The sequence below is a fragment of the Platichthys flesus genome, chromosome 18 (assembly GCF_949316205.1).
Source record: "Platichthys flesus chromosome 18, fPlaFle2.1, whole genome shotgun sequence".
Lineage (NCBI taxonomy): Eukaryota > Metazoa > Chordata > Actinopteri > Pleuronectiformes > Pleuronectidae > Platichthys > Platichthys flesus.
Window position 1 is genome coordinate 21,367,223 of NC_084962.1, and position 18,037 is coordinate 21,385,259.

The 18,037-nt window shown below is 51.2% G+C and overlaps 1 protein-coding gene across 4 annotated transcripts; it reads right to left on the reverse strand.

Moving 5' to 3' along the window:
- Positions 1–458: 458 nt before the first annotated feature.
- On the reverse strand, positions 459–17,912 carry cdc42bpb (CDC42 binding protein kinase beta (DMPK-like)). 4 transcript variants are annotated; one of them, XM_062411069.1, is made up of 38 exons: positions 17,290–17,909; positions 15,304–15,395; positions 12,739–12,822; positions 12,558–12,653; positions 11,864–12,012; positions 11,355–11,448; positions 11,075–11,275; positions 10,632–10,880; positions 10,309–10,543; positions 10,087–10,194; positions 9,818–9,951; positions 9,462–9,704; positions 9,152–9,262; positions 8,800–9,044; positions 8,606–8,711; positions 8,386–8,510; positions 8,152–8,257; positions 7,092–7,240; positions 6,860–6,957; positions 6,534–6,613; positions 6,150–6,224; positions 5,994–6,065; positions 5,783–5,888; positions 5,443–5,579; positions 5,224–5,363; positions 5,033–5,114; positions 4,728–4,944; positions 4,441–4,503; positions 4,018–4,259; positions 3,583–3,937; positions 3,227–3,324; positions 3,056–3,140; positions 2,818–2,935; positions 2,596–2,713; positions 2,209–2,439; positions 1,625–1,733; positions 1,483–1,538; positions 459–1,141 (listed from the first exon to the last, which is right to left on the reverse strand). In XM_062411069.1, the coding sequence occupies exons 1-38, from the start codon at positions 17,456–17,458 to the stop codon at positions 1,028–1,030; spliced, it is 5,292 nt and encodes a 1,763-aa protein (XP_062267053.1). In that variant the 5' UTR covers positions 17,459–17,909; the 3' UTR covers positions 459–1,027. The 4 variants fall into 4 exon arrangements, 3 of the variants coding, with proteins under 3 accessions (XP_062267053.1, XP_062267051.1, XP_062267052.1); XM_062411067.1 differs by lacking the exon at positions 2,209–2,439 and adding an exon at positions 7,991–8,053; XM_062411068.1 differs by lacking the exon at positions 2,209–2,439 and having other exon boundaries at positions 17,290–17,908.
- Positions 17,913–18,037: the final 125 nt, after the last annotated feature.

An 18,037-nucleotide genomic window follows, 5' to 3' on the forward strand; every position in this document is an offset into this window, starting at 1 on the left:
GAACGGGATGTGAACTGGTGTGAACGGGATGTGAACTGGTGTGAACGGGATGTGAACTGGTGTGAACGGGATGTGAACTGATGTACATATTGTGTGAACTGGTGTGAACAGTGTGTGAACTGGTGTGAACTGGTGTGAACAGTGTGTGAACAGTGTGTGAACAGTGTGTGAACTGGTGTGAACAGTGTGTGAACTGGTGTGAACGGGATGTGAACTGGTGTCGACAGTGTGTGAACAGTGTGTGAACAGTGTGTGAACAGTGTGTGAACAGTGTGTGAACTGGTGTGAACAGTGTGTGAACTGGTGTGAACGGGATGTGAACTGGTGTCGACAGTGTGTGAACTGGTGTAAACGGGATGTGAACTGGTGTAAACGGGATGTGAACTGGTGTACATAGTGTGTGAACGGGTGTGAACAGTGTGTGAACTGGTGTGAACAGTGTCTCGGTTCAGACGAAGTCTCTTCAGATACTTTTATTGTGTTTGTGTTCGGCTGCTAAACGTTTAGTTACAAACATTTTACCTGGTGATTCTGGAAGAAGCAGTAGTGTTAAGGTGTGACCCCACCCACCTGAAGTCAGAGGGCGGGGTCGGGAAAGATTATCATTGACACAAAATTAAAGAATTTTTCTACAACCACAACGAATAAAATGATGAAGATGTGCAACTTAACAAAACTTTAACGTCATTTCATACAGTGTTTTTCCATCAGAGGGAGACCTCCGTCCGTCAGGCTGTTCCACCTCAGCAGCTAAAGGCTAAAGCTCAGCTCAAAGTTCTGTAGGGGTGAGGAGGAGGAGATTGGTCCCACGGAGCCAATCAGAGTAAAGGTCAACACAGCAGCAGTCAGCAGGGGCGGGGTTAATATCAGGGGGTGGGGCTTCCCAGCAGGTAAAATCCCAAAAAGTAAAAGCAGCAGGAAGCTCAGACTGATCCCGTCACAATAAAATCATCAGAGTAAAATGTTAAGTCTCTGTCTGCAGCCTGATTGGCTGCCTCAGCCCTTCATGTGTGCAGGGGGCGGGGCCTTAGGGCTCAAAGTCCAGGCTGTCCAGGGTGAGGCGGCTGCGGTGGGGCGAGTTAGGGCTGCTGGGGTTGGAGCTGTTAGAGGGAGTCGAGTGTTTGGTCGAGTCTGAGTCCGGCTGTGAGAGAGACATTCAAAATACGTAGGGGGGGGAGAGACAGAGAGACATGCATCAAACCAAATTCAAAACTGATTCACTGATGAACTCGTTCAGTTTCTCTGTTATGTCACATGACTGCCGGGCTCCATGTCACATGTTCTCTGGTCACTTTACACTAACACCAACACTCAAGTTATTAGAACCTGAACAGAACTTCACTTTGATTCACTCGAGAGTTTAGAGACTTTTTAAAAACACAATCAGAAGTTTTGGATGAACATAAATCAAACGTTGTGAAGCCTGCAGGATGAAGCAGTTCTCTGATTGGACATTTAGATGATGTCATCAGGACGGCTTACCTCTCGGTCCAGGTCCTGGTCGAGTTCAGAGACGCTACGAGCTCCACCCCCAAAATCTGAACCAATAGAAAGCAGGATCTCAGATGACATCACTGGAGACAGGTCAATGTGTGTGTCTGTGTGTGAGTTTGTGTGTGTGTACCTGATGCGGTGCGGGTGATGTGCGTCTTGCTTCTGTGTTGCCGGGAGATACTGGACAGGGGGCGGGGCTTATCTTTCAATGAGTCGTCCTGAGAGGAGGGCATCACACTCTGCACACACAGACACACACAGACACACACAACACAAGATTAAAAACCAATAAAATGTGGATGTACAGGCTGATCTGCAGCGCCCCCTGTGGCTGTGTAAGGTCCTGCCCCCTCACAAACACTTTAATAAACTGAGCCTCTGCTAAACTGCTTCTGCAGCAGAGGATCATGGGATGTGTAGTTCCCGAGATGATTGAGTGATGAGTTGAACAACAGATGAACAGTTCACTGTGATGATTGACTCTTACTGATCAGTCAACCAATCAATAAAGAAAACATTCAGCTGGAAAATTAATAGTTCCGCTCTCACTTCCTGTTATTAAACTAGAACCAGTCTCATCTGCCACACAACCTGTTACCATGATGACAACTCACCTGTCTGCCTCTGTGTCACAGACTGAACCTGAACGCAGCATTAACCTGAGCTGACCACTGGGGGGAGGGAGTGAGGGAGGGAGATAGAGAGGTGGCCTACCCTTCCCAAAGAGGAGATGGAGGGAGAGGAGGAAGAGGAGGAGGGCTGCAGGAGGCTCTGCTGGGAGGAGGAGGAAGAGGAGGCGTCTTTCTGCAAGAAGGCGCCGGCCGATGCCGACGTCATGTGATAGACGTGCTCAAAGTTGGAGGGAGGAGAGATGAGGGTGTGACGGGAGGAGGAGGAAGAGGGAGAGGGAGAGGGGGAGGGCGAGAGGCAGGCACCATCACCAATCTGACCAATCAGGGAGGAGGAGGAGAGAAAAGAGGAGGAGTCAGTGTGATGAACAGATCTGTCTGAAGATGAAGGAGGAGATCATGCCGGCATGAAGGAAAAGAAGAAAAGAGCAGGAGGAGGCGGAGGAAGAGGGAGAGGAGGAGGAGGAGTTACCAGAGGAAGGTCCATGAGAACTTGCATCCCATCTCCTGGTCCCATGTGAGCAACGTGGTTAAAGTTTGTCGGGTTAGAAATCATCCTGGACCGGAGCTCCGGGTCCCTGAGCATCTCCCTGAAACACACAAGTGAACTGCGCTCAACAGTGTGGACTCAATATATTTTATGATTATTTGTATTTTACAGTCGTTTATTTCACTCAGTCACTATTTTAATCACCTCCTCTGCTGAAGTCGCTCCTCCTCAGGAACTTTAAAAAGAAACTTCCTCTTGCTGCGAGTTCGAACCATCAACTTCCTGCTGTGGTCCGACGTCTCCGGGATGGTGAGGTCGCCCTCTGAGGAAAGACAGGTGGACACAGAGAGTGTGTTCAGGTGTGTGTTCAGGTGTGTGTTCAGGTGTGTGTTTGAGTGCGTGCACAGGTGTGTGTTTGAGTGCGTGCACAGGTGTGTGTTACCTGAGGACGTGTTACTGAAGTAAATCAGTCGAGCAGGTTCTGAACTCAGCAGGTTTAATGTTCCTTCGACATTTAGAGGTCTGATCTGAGGACAGAGACACGACAGGCTTTTCACATACTGCTTCACTGGGATTGGCTTGTTCAAGAATGTGCTGGGCTGTGATTGGTTACCTTGCGGAGGGAGATTGTCTGGACCCACTCAGTGGTTTGTACATCGAAGACGTCCACTCCATACTCACTGTAGACCGTCAGGTGGGACGAGTTGGAGCCTGGATAGACAAGGACACGTTTCACACCTCTGTACCTGTTACAGTCCGGTCTACACCCGTCTACACTGGCCTGACAACCATCTACACCCGTCTACACTGACCTGACAACCATCTACACCCGTCTACACTGACCTGACAACCATCTACACCCGTCTACACTGACCTGACAACCATCTACACCCGTCTACACTGACCTGACAACCATCTACACCCGTCTGATCTTCTCTTATGACGTAATTACCAGAAGGACTAACGTACTACAAGCGAGGGGCGTGGCCGGCCACATCAGCTCCTGGGTCCGGGACCGGCGGCCCTGTCCGTCCACGTAGATGCCGAGCTGGCTGAAGCAGAGCAGCAGCTCACTGGATCCGACCTCCAGGGCGTGCAGTGCGTCCAGGGACAGCTGGGCCAGGAAGGCCAGCGACGGGTCACCAGGGCTCACCAGGCTGATGGGAGAAGACTCGCCCTGCAGGGCCAGCAGAGCAAAGCCCGAAGGATACCCGACACACAGCCGCTCCTTCACCATGCCCAACCATTGCACCACGCCGGGGGCCTGAACCTCCCACAGTTTCTTATGGTGGGGCTTTGCACGAGTAATCTCATAGCACTGAACCTGGAGAAATGAAATTAGGAGCTTCAGGATCAGAACCAGAACCATGGATGAGCAGTAGTTGTAAGAGTCTTTATTCTGACCTGGCGTTTGACAGCAGCCAGCAGGCAGGCGGGGCCCCCAGGTCGGAGGACCCCTGTGGTCACAGCCTGGCAGCCTTTGGTTTCTGTCAGCTTAAAGTCAAAGGCAGGCTCTGCGCCTTCCAGCACCGCCCAGGGGAGAAGGTGAACGTGACGATTCCGACCACAGAGCAGAGCCACGATCTTCTCATTCGGGATCAAATCGATCTGAGAAACCTTCTTACAGTCGACGGCTCGCACGATCACTGGAGAGCGAGACAACCACAAGACCCCGGGTCACGTGTTAACATACACGTTGATTAAAATACACATGCATTGTAAAATTGTAGTTTCTTGATTGTTGTTGTTCCGGGTTTGTTCCCTTGTGGTTGAATCCACTTAGACAATAAGCTAAATGAAATGTAATGAATCAATTGTCCATCTCACCGTCTCTGGTGACCTCCACCACAAACAGTCCGTCTTCTGTTCCCAGAGCGACCCTCTCTCGATCTGCAACCAGAGGACACAAGTTCACTTATCAGACAAACAAATGAGAAAAACATCGACAGTAAAAACTTTGTCACCAATAAAACAACCACAATCTTCTCTCAAGTCCAGACACAACTCAACCAAGCCTGTGATCCACACAGCAACACACCAAACAAAGCATTGCACTAATAGACTGTCAGTAGAAACTGAACAGTAGGTGGCAGCAGTGAGCAGTCGACACTGACCGAGCACGGCGGCGGACAGCGTGGTCTTAATGACCGGCAGCGACGCGTCGTAGGCCTCGTGCAGAACGTGGACTGGCTGGCTCTTCAGCAGGTTCTTGGTCAGGATGTTCTGCAGACCCTCGAGGATCCGGACCCACTTCTTCTTCTCCAGCTCACTCTCTGCCAGGACCAGCAGAGACACTGACGACATCTGCGAAATCAGCTGCGATGATGTCACCTAATCACGACAAACAACAGCCACGATCAGGAGAGACCACATGTCAGAGGTCAACCAGTGAGGGGTCAAAAGGGACAGGGCCTCCTACCCTGAAGATGCAGGGGATGTCTTTCCTGGTGGCGTGGATCACATCTGATGCCAAGACAGAGCTGACGGAGAACTCCTCATCTCTGACAGAGAGAACATGAATATCTTTTAAACCTGCACCAACAACCTGAATCCTCTCAGGACTATTTGTCCACGATGTCCTGATGTGGGGTAAGTGGACAGACAGGTTACCTGAGGTCGAGGACCAGACTGGCCACCACACCCGGCTGCGTGGACTTCCCTTCTGGGACATCGTAGAGAAACAGTTTGCAGTCAGAGACCACAGCGAACGCCCGCTGCCAGCCCTTCTTCACTCCGCTGGGCTTAGGGATCTGACAGACAGAAACAAGTTAGTCTGATTCTGTGGTTCTTGGTTCTGTGGTTCTGTCTCCAGTTCATCAGTGGTCTCACCCGCACGTATCCCTTGTACGCAGTGCCGATGCCTCTCTGCACGTCAATGCCCTGAGGCCTCTTGGCCTGTTCTGCTGGGATTGGACAGACCAGGGGGGCGTGGTCTTTACAGGAAATGTGACAGATGAAGGAACACACTGCAGAGAAACAGGAAGACACACCTGAACACACCTGAACACACCTGAACACACAAACATACACCTAAACTCACAAACACAGACACATCCTACTCTCTCTACATCAGCAAGTAAACTGAAGCAGGTGCAGTGTGTCATTCAGACTGATGCTCAGCTGCAGCTCTGGTGGTGTTGTGTATGTGATGTGTGTTTGTGTTGTGTACCTTCGCAGCCATAGCCCTGGCGGATGAGTCCCACCATCAGTGAGGTGCAGTGTGTGCACTGAGTTGGACTGGAGAACGTCTTGATGCTCAGCTGATGAGCTTTGGGCTGAAAACACAAACACACGTTGGTTATGACAAAAAGATTTGGTTTTACAGGTGTCACCCCCCCACCCCCACAGGTGACATCACACCTGAAGAAACAGTGACTCACCTTTGGTGTGGTCATCGCTGAGCTCTGGTAGGTGAGGGAGGGGCTTGCTGGGAATGATGCTGCTTTAACTTCCTGTGGAAACAAAGACTCATTGATGAACAACACTTCAGTGCGTGTGTGTGTGTGTGTGTGTGTGTATAAGTGTGCTAAACTGACCTCGTGTTCGGATGTGGTTGAGGGGGAGGGGGGCGTGGTCTCTGATATCTGGTGGGTGGAGTCTAAGTCTGAGGTCTGCAAATGAAAAAAAAAAAACATTTGGAGAAAAAAAGTAAATAATGTTGACAAGTGTGTAAAGTTTGTGTCTACTACAGTTATACTACTACAGTATTAATGCTATGACATTAATACTATTTCTATTAGTTAGGGCTGAAACGATTGTTCGAGTAACTCGATTACTAAAATCCCGAAGTGGCTCAACTCACACACACTCAAACACACAAAAGTATTTCTTATCAGATTACTGGACAAGTTGATGAAATAGTCGACAGCTGCAGCTCCAGTAGTAGAAGCTGCAGATACACTGGTTATCACGAGACTCACTCTGAAGGTCAGGTCTGGAGCCAGAGGTGACGTGTTGAAATACTCAAAGATGGAGTCTTGGAAATCCGGAAGCTTCAGACCTGCAGACAGACAGATAAAACACACAATTTGTATACTTTTACTTATTGTTATCAGATCTGATGTAAAGACCAGAAACACACAGCTTGTTAAATATGGTGCCCCTCAAGGTACTGAAGAGGTGAAACTTTCAAACGTTGCGTTCGTAGGTTTCAGTCGACGGAACTCAACGGAGCTGTGATTTTGTTTTTAGATTATTTCCAGAAACCGATAAATCGACGTTAGGTGTCGTAGAGAGAGAGTCTCACCTTTATCTGAGCGGGAACCACTCTCCTCCATCTCCTTCTTCAGATTCTCCATCTGCTCCCCCATCTCCCTGCTCCTCTCCTCCGACTCCTTAACCTTACTGCACACACGTGAGACAGGCAGGACAGGTAGGATGGGTGAGACAGGTAGGATGGGTGAGACGGTTGTGTGTGTGTGTGTGTGTGTGTGTGTGTGTGTGTGTGTGTGTGTGTGTGTGTGTGAGTGACCTCTGACCTCTCCAGGTTGATGTTGGCAGCTTTGACTTTGCGCAGCTCCTCCTGAACCAGCTGTTTGGCTCTGATCTCAGCGTCGAGCGCCGACTGAAGCTCCAGACGAGCCGACATGTCCAACTTCTGACTGCGACGCATCTTCCACAGCGGGTCCTAAGAGGAGGACATGTCCCCCACCGTGAGTCAGAGCCCCAACCACCATGGTGACAACACTTATCATTAACGATCAGTAACAGATGGAGCAGACAGCCAATCAGAGCAGCCAAAACAGTCAGGTGACCATGGTATGTGATCCTATGTGACCTGATGAATGGCGTTTCTGCTGGGGGACATGACATCATCATATGGTTCTTCACCCGAGCCTGTCAAGGACCCCCTGCTGGAGTCACTGGAGGACAGGACGTTTCTGGACCACAGTGTCAGCGGAGGAGATCGACTCTGAACTCCTGTTGGTCCAAACGCTGAAGGTCTCATTCAACATCCTGATTTCATCACAATGGTTTCAAATCTGACTCAGAATCCAGTTCAGTGTGCTGGTGTGTTTCCAGTTTGTTCAGAACCAGTAGATAACGGCCCAGTAACAGTCTGATGATGAACCTGGCTCCACGATTCTGGACTGAAGGAACTGAACTCTGAGAATCATCTTTCAATGTTTAAATGGAAATTCCTGAATTGAGATGTGGAAGATCTCATTGGACAACGGATGCAATGACTCCTCCTGCAGCAAGAGGTGTGCAGAAGACCCCCCCCCACCACCGTCACCACGAGATCAACAGAATCAATAACATCCAATCAGATCCCGTCTCCATGTGTTGGCAGTCATGCGAGCCAATAGCCATGCAGGCTTCTTCAACTATGTCCATAATGTCTAGAATGAGTCCTGATTGGCTGGAAGACACTCACCCTGCTGTCTCCACCAATAGGAGGCCAGGGCTTCCAAGGAGGTGTGGCCACTCCTGACTCAGGCTGAGGTGGCAGTTTAAAAGAACAATCATGTGTTACTGTGTGTGTGTGTGTGTGTGTGTGTTGGTCATTGTTTGTGTGTGTTAGTGTGTGTGTTTTACCAGAGGTCTGGTCCCCAGGTTGGAGCTGCGTAGTGTTTCCAGTTCCTCCGTCATCTTGGTGGCCAGAGCCTGAAGGTAACCTCGAGCATCCTTCTCATCGCTCACCCTGGAGAGAGAGTGACACACACACAAACACACACAAACACACACACACACACACACACACACACACACACGTTGAGGGTGGAGCTTCCCCTCGTGGTAGAGCACAGTTCCTGTTTGACGGACACTCACCATTGGATGATCTCAGCGATCTGCGCCTCCCAGTGAGCGACGCTCTCTCTCTTCGAGGACACATCCTGAAGCTCATCCTCCAGCTGACGGTTCTGAGCCGTTAGTTGGTCCACGAACGCACACAACTGACCACCAGAACAACAATGCACACACTGTATCAGTACTGCAGTAATATGATTACTGTGTTGTTGTGTTATGGTGCATTGAGGAGTTGTGTCACCTTGTCCGTCTCCACTGTCATTTTCCTGTTTTCTACCGTCAACAAATTTTTCTCTCGCTCAAAGTTTTCCCTCAGAGTCACAACAGCTTCATCCATCTCAGTTTGTCTGCAGGAAACACAACCTGGATCAGTCCCTCTTTCACACATGGTTCAGGACTCACCAGTCCGTCTTGCACACCTGGTCTGGGACTCACCTGTCCCTCTTGCCCTTGTCCAGCTTGTCTCGGACCTGCAGCAGCTCCTTGTTGGCAGCAAGCTGCGCCCCCTCAGACTCCTGCAGGTCTTTGCGTAGGTTCTTGATCTCTGAGGAGTGGGCGGAGTCTCTCCTCAGCAGCTCCTCCTCATAGAACAACACCTTCTTATCAAGCTCCGCCTTCAGACGGGACAGCTCCTGCTGAGACTCTGCACCCCCCACGGCAACTCCCCGACCCTGCTGAGACTGACACCAGAACCAGAGCCAGAATGACCTTTCAGTGTGTGAGGGGTGTGGGTTAGTTAATGTGTGTTTAGGAGAACAGGTGTGTGTGTGTGTGTGTGACCTCTGACCTTCAGGCTCTCCAGCTCCGTCTCCAGCTGCTTGGAGTAGACCTCGCTGTGCTCCCTCAGCTTCCTCTCCTTCGAGGCCTCGGCCTTGGTGTCGTCCAGCTGAGCCTCCAGCTGAGAAACCAAAACACACACAAGCCTTTGATTCAGCAACCCACAGTGTCATACATTCACTGAGACAGCGCCCCCTGGTGATGATGAATAAAGAGTTGAAAGCTCTTTATTCAGACTTTAATAACTCGATTCAAGGTCGACCTACATCCTCTCCAGAGTCTTCAACCACCTGCCCCACCCTCCCCCTCAGGACGCTCACCTCCTTGCGGTTCTTTTCGGTCTTGCGGATCTCCTGTTTCATGGCTTCCATCTTCTGCAGGAGGGCGTCCATCTCCTCCTCTTTGTCCCGGAGCTGACGGGACAGACGCTGTTTGGAGGTCCGGAGCTCGGACATCCTCTCTGACAGCTCTGAGAACTCCTGCACCGCCAACTTCCTCTGAGAGTGAGCTTCCTTCAACTCCTTGGTCTGACTCCTCAGACGCTCCAGAGAGTCGGACAGCTGCTGCTCAGAGAGGAGGAGACAGAGAGGAGAAGAGAGAGAGGGGATGAGAGGGAGGAAAGAGGAGATGGCAAGAGAGGAGGTGAGGGACATGCAGGCGTGTCCAGGTGTCTGACCTTATGGACGTCTTCCTTCTCTTGTCTCAGTGTCTTCACCTGTCTCTCCACACTTTTCAGTTTGGAGGCGGAGCTCTCATAGTCCTGTCTGAGTGTGACCGCCTCCTCCAGCTGGTGCTCCAGCCTATCAGAGTCTGCAACAGCACAGGAGGAGGAGCTTCAATACCTGAACAGCTTCAAGTAGGACAACTAGAACTTTTCTAATATTACCATGACAACTACCACTGTCACTACAGCGTCACGGAAAGTGTAGTCATGTGACCTCTGACCTGCCAGCTTCTTCTTCAGCCGCTCGATCTCCTCGTTCAGTTTCTTGATCTCTTTGTCTCGGGTCAGAGTTCCTCCTCGAGTCGGGGCCTGCAGCGCCTGAGTCGACTCTGCAGGGTTAGGTCGGTAAGGATCAGCGATCGGGGTCAAGAGTCAGAGGTCAAGGGTCAGGACAGTAAACACACTGTGTTTCATGTGACTCATGTCGGACCGTGTCTCCTCACCTTGCAGTTTTCGGTTCAGTTCCTGCTTCTCCTGCTCCAGACGGCGGATCCTCCTCTCAAACGCCTCCACCTCTTCACCTCCCCCCACCCCTCCTTCCGTTTCCGGGCGGCGGCTGTGCCCTGCCCCGCTGACGGAGCTGCGGTCGGAGAAGCAGCTGTCGGTGGTGTAGGTGAAGCCAACGAAGGGGAGGTGCTGACCAGTGAAACCAGTGTGAGACACTAGGGGGGCGATCTCCTGAGAAACAAAGATGTAAATTAGGTCATGACACTGAGAGCGGGGGGGTGTCATGGTTCTCAGCTGGGGCGGGAACCATTGTCCTCACCGGGTTCTTGAGGACATCTTCGTCCACATCAAAGTTGGAGGTGTCAGTGGGCGAGGACACGTCGGGGATGTAGGGGGCCTCAGCCGACCGGATGTTGTCCCAGTTGATCCCAGTGAAGAACGCGTGGCTCTTGAAGTCGGAGATCCCGTTCAGACCGATCCGATGATCTCTGGAGCAGAGCAGGCGCTGGATCAGGTCTTTGGCGTCCTCTGACACGTCAGCCACGTGGGAGGGGAACTGGAAACGCTCCTGAGACAAAGAGGACAAGGAGAACGTGAGCCAGAAATTAGGAGCAAGGCGAGTTCAGATTTAGAAAAGAGGAAGTGGAACGAGACTCTGGAGACAAACAGACGACCTGGAAACAGCAATGAGGCCGAGCTGAGACGTAGAGAGACGCACACAAGATCAAAACTGTTCACACCAAATCGCCATGTGATTCTCACCTCATGGTTCATGATCTTTCCGTAAGTTTCCACCAGCGACTCTGCGTAGAACGGCGTTTCTCCGTACAGCATCTCGTACATGCAGACTCCCAGGGACCACCAGTCACACTCAGGTCCATAGCGTCCCATCCCGTCCTCCATCGCCTGCAGGATCTCAGGGGAGATGTAGTCCGGAGTTCCCACCGCCACCGAGGACTGGACCTGCGGAGAGACCATGAACTGAACCTGCTTCCCTTCAGCTCTGCAGCATTAGAGTCAGGTTATCGTTAATGAGCGTTACCGTGCCGTCCTCCATCATGCGGAGGCAGGATCCGAAGTCGGCCAGACGGATGTGACCGTTGACGTCCAGCAGGACGTTGTCAGGTTTAATATCTCTGTAAAGAAATCAGATCATGTTTGTCATGACGAGCTCAGACATCAGAGACCTGTTCAATAATCCCCCCCCCCCCAACAGCCGAGAGTCTGAGCAGGAAGGAGGCGGAGCAGGATATACATTTCCCAGAGGACACTGCTCTCAGGAAGAGGCCGCTTCCTCTGACACACACACACACACACACACAGTCTGAGTGTGTGTGTGTGTGTGTGTGTCGTCATTACAGACTGAATTTCCAGTCAGTCGTTCTTTGTATAAACGCAGCACATGATGTCATCTGCCTGCTGATGTGCAGTGCATTCTGGGACAATGAGCTTCCTGATAGATCGGGTGGGAACACACGAGCTGGACTTTGAACTGGAACCAGCCCTGGTCTACACTGGACTGAGGTTACCATGAAAACCAGTGGAGCTCACCTGTGGATGTAGTTCTGCTGGTGGATGGAATGGATGGCGAGAACCATCTCTGCCACGTAGAACTTCGCCATGTCCTCCGGAAGACGATCCTCAAACTTACTGAGCAGAGTCAGCAGGTCTCCACCAACGTAGTAATCCATTACCAGGTACTGCAGTTCAAGTACAACAGAGTAATCTGTTACCAGGTAGTACAGAACAATTCATCAGACACACACACACAGAAAGAAGAGACTCTGTTCCTCTGACGGTTTCTGTTCACTTACATGTAGAACTTTATAAAAACCTGCTGAACGGACCTTCGCTTCTTCAGTGTGTGCAAGTTAGAGCTCTGTGTTGTGTCATCATCTGCAGGATGAACTTGTGTATCTTTAGTTGTGAATCGACGGTGTAGGATCATGAATCCAGAAGGTTCCAGACACTTCAAACCTGACGTCCTGGCTGAGCCTGCTGTGTCTCGTCTTGTTTTTTCAATGTGTTAGTCAATTTTAGTCATTAACTCCAGAGCAAATAAAAAAAACATAAAGTAAACATCAGTCCTGTAAGTGTCCCAATAACTTCTGATTAGTGTTGGTGTTTCTTGTTAACGTTCAGTGAGCGCAGGTCAGCAGGTCAGCAGGTCAGCAGGTCAGCGTGAGGAGGGAGAACATGCAGCCGGGGAACAGAGCACAGAACCTGTGGCGTCACGACTACTCACCAGGTAGTTGTCGTCCTGGAAGGCGTAGTGCAGAGTGGTGATCCACTGACTGTCTCCTTTCACCAGGACGTCACGCTCTTCACGGAAACACGCAGTCTGCACAGAGGACACGTTCACATACGAAACAGAACATGTAAACAGAACACAACCATCTAACACAGTCTGCAGGCGTGTTCATCACCTCTGCTCTCTTCAACATCTCCCACTTGTTGAGGATCTTCATGGCGTAAACTCTCTCTGTGTGTTTCATCTTCACCACTGCAACCTGACAGAGAGAGAAGGGGACAGACAGAGTGAGACAGACAGAGAGACACAAGGGGACAGTTCACTTCCAGTTCCTCTGGGACTCCTTGTTTTGGTTGATAGTCCTGGTGCACCATGTTTTCAGGTGTGTCCTCTCACACTCAGCGGTGTGGTGCGTCTCCAGTTCAAACATGTTGAAGTCTCTCCCAGGTATGTGAGCGTTCAAACACCTGATTGGCTGACAGACACCTGAGCTGGTTGACATCACCTGACCAGTCAGATCTCAGGTGCTCCTCTGATGCGTGTCTGTTTTCACATGAAATACCTGAGTGAACCGCCCACAGAGCTGAGGGCCACACCTCAGTCCTGAACTCCATTCTAAACCTGATCCTGAACTCGATTCTCCATGTGAACCCGGCCGGGTCCCGGGTCCCGAACACAAACTAAGTTAATGTGTCTGAGCCTCTATTTACTCTGTGTGTTTATGGTTTTTGGTTCTCTGTATTTGTGGGGACCAGTTTGAGGCTTGTCCTCTGAGTTTGAGGCTTGTCCTCTGAAGTAAGTGGTAAAATGGTTTTATATTTATAAATCACTTTTCTAGTCTTGATGACTCAAAGCTCTTTACAGTTTAACGTTCACCCATTCACACAGTGCATCTATGAGCAGCACTTTGTTGTTCTATGGGGGGCGGGGGCCATTCAGGGTTCAGCATCTTGCCCAAGGACACTTCGGCATGCAGATGGGTCCGACAGGGGATCGAACTGCCGACCTTCAGGTTGGAAGACGACCGCTCTACCCCTCAGCCACAGCCGCCCGTACACAAACAGAGTGTGTTTCTATCCTCAGGCAGCAGGTGTGGCTCCGACACACCTTTCCCCTGGTATGTGGAAACACACACAGACACACACACACACACACACGCCTGGAGGAGACACCAGGAGACAGTAGAGGAGCATCAACCCAGCAGCAGGTAGCTGCTCCTTTGAGGAGGAGGAGGAACAGAAGGACCACTGGTCTCCTGCAGACTCCTGGTGTGTTTCTGACCAAACTGTGTGACAGAGACTCCATGAGGAGACATGAGGGCTGACGTCCTCTAGTGGGACCTGAGCCCACAGCTCCATCCACCAGAGAACACCAGGACCAGCAGGTCCACCACTGGAGCCTCGTTCTCCTCACAGATGAGAGCTGGTTCACACTGAGCATAAGTGACAGGTGTGAACGAGTCTGGAGACGTCGTGGTGAACGAGAAGCTGCTGTAATATCATCTGTGACCAGTTTGGTGGATCAGTGAAGGTCTGAGGAGGCAGAACCTGGGAGGGTCACACAGACCTTCATGTCCCAGCCCACGGTTCCCTGACTGCTGTTAGGTACCAGGATGAAATCCTCAGAGCGACTGTCAGACCACATCCTGGTTCTCTGGCCCCTGGGTTTCTCCTGGTGCAGGACAATGTCTCCTGTGTCCAGTGTGTGTCGGCAGTTCCCGGATGAAGAAAGTGTTGATGCCATTGACTGTGCCTCATGTTCCTCTGACCTAAATCCAGTTGAGCAACTATCAGACGTCATGTGTCGGTGCATCCCACATGTCCCGGTGCCACCACGTCCGTCAACAGTCCAGGAGGTGATGATCAAGGTCCAGGAAATGGCGATCCATGTCCAGGAGGTGATGATCCAGGTCCAGGAGGTGATGATCCAGGTCCAGGAGGTGATGATCCAGGTCCATGAGGTGGTGATCCATGTCCAGGAGGAGAAACCCAGGACTCCATCCTCCGACACCTCGGGAGCATCATGTCCAGATGTTGTCAGGAGAACATGGAGGCAGGAGGAGGCCACACCCACTGAGTCACTTGATGACTTGATGAAATCCACACCAGTTGGATCAGCCTGTGGTTTCAGTTTGTTACTGGGATGGTCAGTGTGGGTTTGAATCCAGTCCTCAGCCAGTTATCAATGTTCATCAGTGAAGATTCTCAACTTGAATCCTTCGTGGAGCTCTGATGTGAGATTCAAGTTCCCTTGGTTCTTTGACGCTGTGCAGTTGGAATCTTAACAACAGACGACATCCTCTCGTGTGGACAAAGGAGGAAAAACTTCCTGATCACATTTTACTTCCTGCGTTTTACAGGAAGCTGAGCTGGACCACTTCCTGTCGTTAATGAGTCAACAGTGCAAATGTTTTAATCACATCTACCAAAATAAAAGTCAACTTCAAACAGACGTGTGTGAAGTGAACATGTATTTAGGAGCATGTGTGAGAAGAACATGTTCAAACTAAATGGTGGATACAAATTGTGCCTGTGTCGAGTGATGTCACGATTAACAAAGTTTCAACGATTCTCGAGATTCAATAAATCAAAACAATAAATTTACTTCAACACAAAAAAAACACAACAGGCGGATCAATGAGTGACGGGACCTACATCGCCAGTGTCCTCCATTTGAGACGTTCATGAGGAAATCTAGTGGACATGTGATGTGGGGGTCAAAGTTCAGCAGGAAGTCTTACCTCTCCAAAAGCTCCTCGTCCAATCACCTTCAGCATCTCAAAATCATCCCTGTGCAGCCTCAGGTCCTTCACTGTGGTGGTGAAGGGTCTCACTGTAAAACACATGTTATATACATGTTAAATACATATTATATACATGTTATATACATGTTATATTAAACATGTCCTTCACTGTGGTGGTGAAGGGTCTCAATGACAACACAAGTACAAACATACAAGTATAAATACATGTTATATACATTATATAAAACCTCTCACTGACAAGTATACATGTTATATTTGTATTATATTCATGTTATGCACATGCTATGTTCATGTAATAAAAACTAGGTCAGTGCCCTTGTCATCTATAAAATATCAAACGTCATCGTTAACCTTAGTGAGTGACATGTGACAGAAAAGGGTCCAGGACTCATTAATCATGTGACCACTGACCACTCCCACAATCTGGGGACAAATCTGGACTCGACGTGGGATCAGATGGGATCGATGATCTGATCATAACAACATGTGGTGATCAGTTGACAGGAGTCAGGGATGGATCAGAGACTCTGACAGCTGTAAAACTGGACAATGTCTGAGAGGGACAGACTGATCCAGGACAAACTGGGCAGACTGATCCAGGAGAAACTGGGCAGACTGATCCAGGAGAAACTGGGGCAAGTGGGATAGTGAGGAACTTCTAATCAATGTTTGGATCATGGGACTCTTCAATGACCTGGAAAGTCCTTTCATAACTCTGGGAAACTCTGGTGTCCCACAAAGATCCACCGTCCTCTGTGTCCCTGAAGCCGCGTCTCACAGTTCCCAAGTCAACCTGGAAAACCTGACATGCCTCAAGGAACCACACTGTCCCTCATGATCCAACACTGTCCCTCAAACACTGTCCCTCATGATCCAACACTGTCCCTCATGATCCAACACTGTCCCTCATGATCCAACACTGTCCCTCAAACACTGTCCCTCATGATCCAACACTGTCCCTCAAACACTGTCCCTCATGATCCAACACTGTCCCTCAAACACTGTCCCTCATGATCCAACACTGTCCCTCATGATCCAACACTGTCCCTCAAACACTGTCCCTCATGATCCAACACTGTCCCTCAAACACTGTCCCTCATGATCCAACACTGTCCCTCATGATCCAACACTGTCCCTCATGACCCAACACTGTCCCTCAAACACTGTCCCTCATGATCCAACACTGTCCCTCAAACACTGTCCCTCATGATCCAACACTGTCCCTCATGATCCAACACTGTCCCTCATGATCCAACACTGTCCCTCAAACACTGTCCCTCATGATCCAACACTGTCCCTCAAACACTGTCCCTCCTGATCCAACACTGTCCCTCCTGATCCAACACTGTCCCTCAAACACTGTCCCTCCTGATCCAACACTGTCCCTCCTGATCCAACACTGTCCCTCCTGATCCAACACTGTCCCTCCTGATCCAACACTGTCCCTTAAGACCCTATAAATCTTTTGTGTTAGACTTGAACCATTCGAGCGCCTCCTGAAACGTTCTCCTCAGAACTTCCTGGAACCCACTGGACCCTTAACCGCTGTGAGGGGTCACTGGCATCCAGCTGACCTCCCATGGAGCCCCCCCACACCCCTCGGAGGGTCCCAGGGACACTGTGGCCCGGTCTGTGGCCCGGTCCGTGTCTCGGTGTGTGTCTCGGTGTGTCCCGGTCAGTGTCTCTGTCTGTGGCCCGGTCTGTGTCTCGGTGTGAGTCCCGGTCAGTGTCTCGGTCTGTATCTCGGTCTGTGTCTCGGTCAGTGGCCCGGTCTGTGTCTCGGTGTGTGTCTCGGTGTGTGTCCCGGTCAGTGTCTCTGTCTGTGGCCCGGTCTGTGTCTCGGTGTGTGTCCCGGTGTGTGTCCCGGTGAGTGTCCCAGTCTGTGGCCCGGTGTGTGTCCCGGTCTGTATCTCGGTGTGTCACCCGGTCAGTGTCTCGGTCTGTGGCCCGGGCGGGACTCACCCCACTCCAGGAAGTCGGTGATGTGCTTCTCCCTCTTCATTGGCCCGCTGGAGCACTCGGAGCTGAGGCAGAGCAGCAGGTCGAGCAGCGCCTCCACGCTCACACATCCGGCCCCTGGCTGCTCCAGCAGCAGCTCCTCCAGCCGCTTCAGACGGACCTGAGCCGACATCCTGGCCCGGGACGAGCGCCCGCCGCTCCCGCTGCCTCTCCGACGACAAGCCCCGGCCGATGGGGTCCGAGTGTCGGGGCCGCTTCCTGCCGAGTGGCCCGAGCGCAGGCTGCTAGCTGCAACTAGCTCGTTAGCTCCGGGGGAAGGACATTTTGAGCCGCTGCGTGTCGGTGTCTCTGCCGGGTTCCGTCGCGCTAAGAGCCGCTCAGGCTGCAGGCCCGCGTCGCTCCGCGCTCCACATCCGGTCTAATCCCGTAAATCTGGACTCAGGTCCTCGGCTCCATGTCCGCCGCTCGCTGTCAGTGACGTGTCCGGGAGCTGCGGGCCGAGCGCGGCCTTGTTTAAAATGTCCGTCGGAACCGGGAGAGCGGCCGGTGGAGGATTAGCAGGTCTCGGGTCAGTTCGGAGCCGACAGCCGGTGGAGCTGCTCCGGGGAATATGGCTGAACCCTGACGGAGGATTCAACAAGCTGGACACCATCCCACACTTCCTGTGCGGGAGGGCTTCACAATAAAACACCTCCTTCGTAAACGTCATTTAGCTGACGCTTTTGTCCAAAGCGACCTACAATTAGTACAC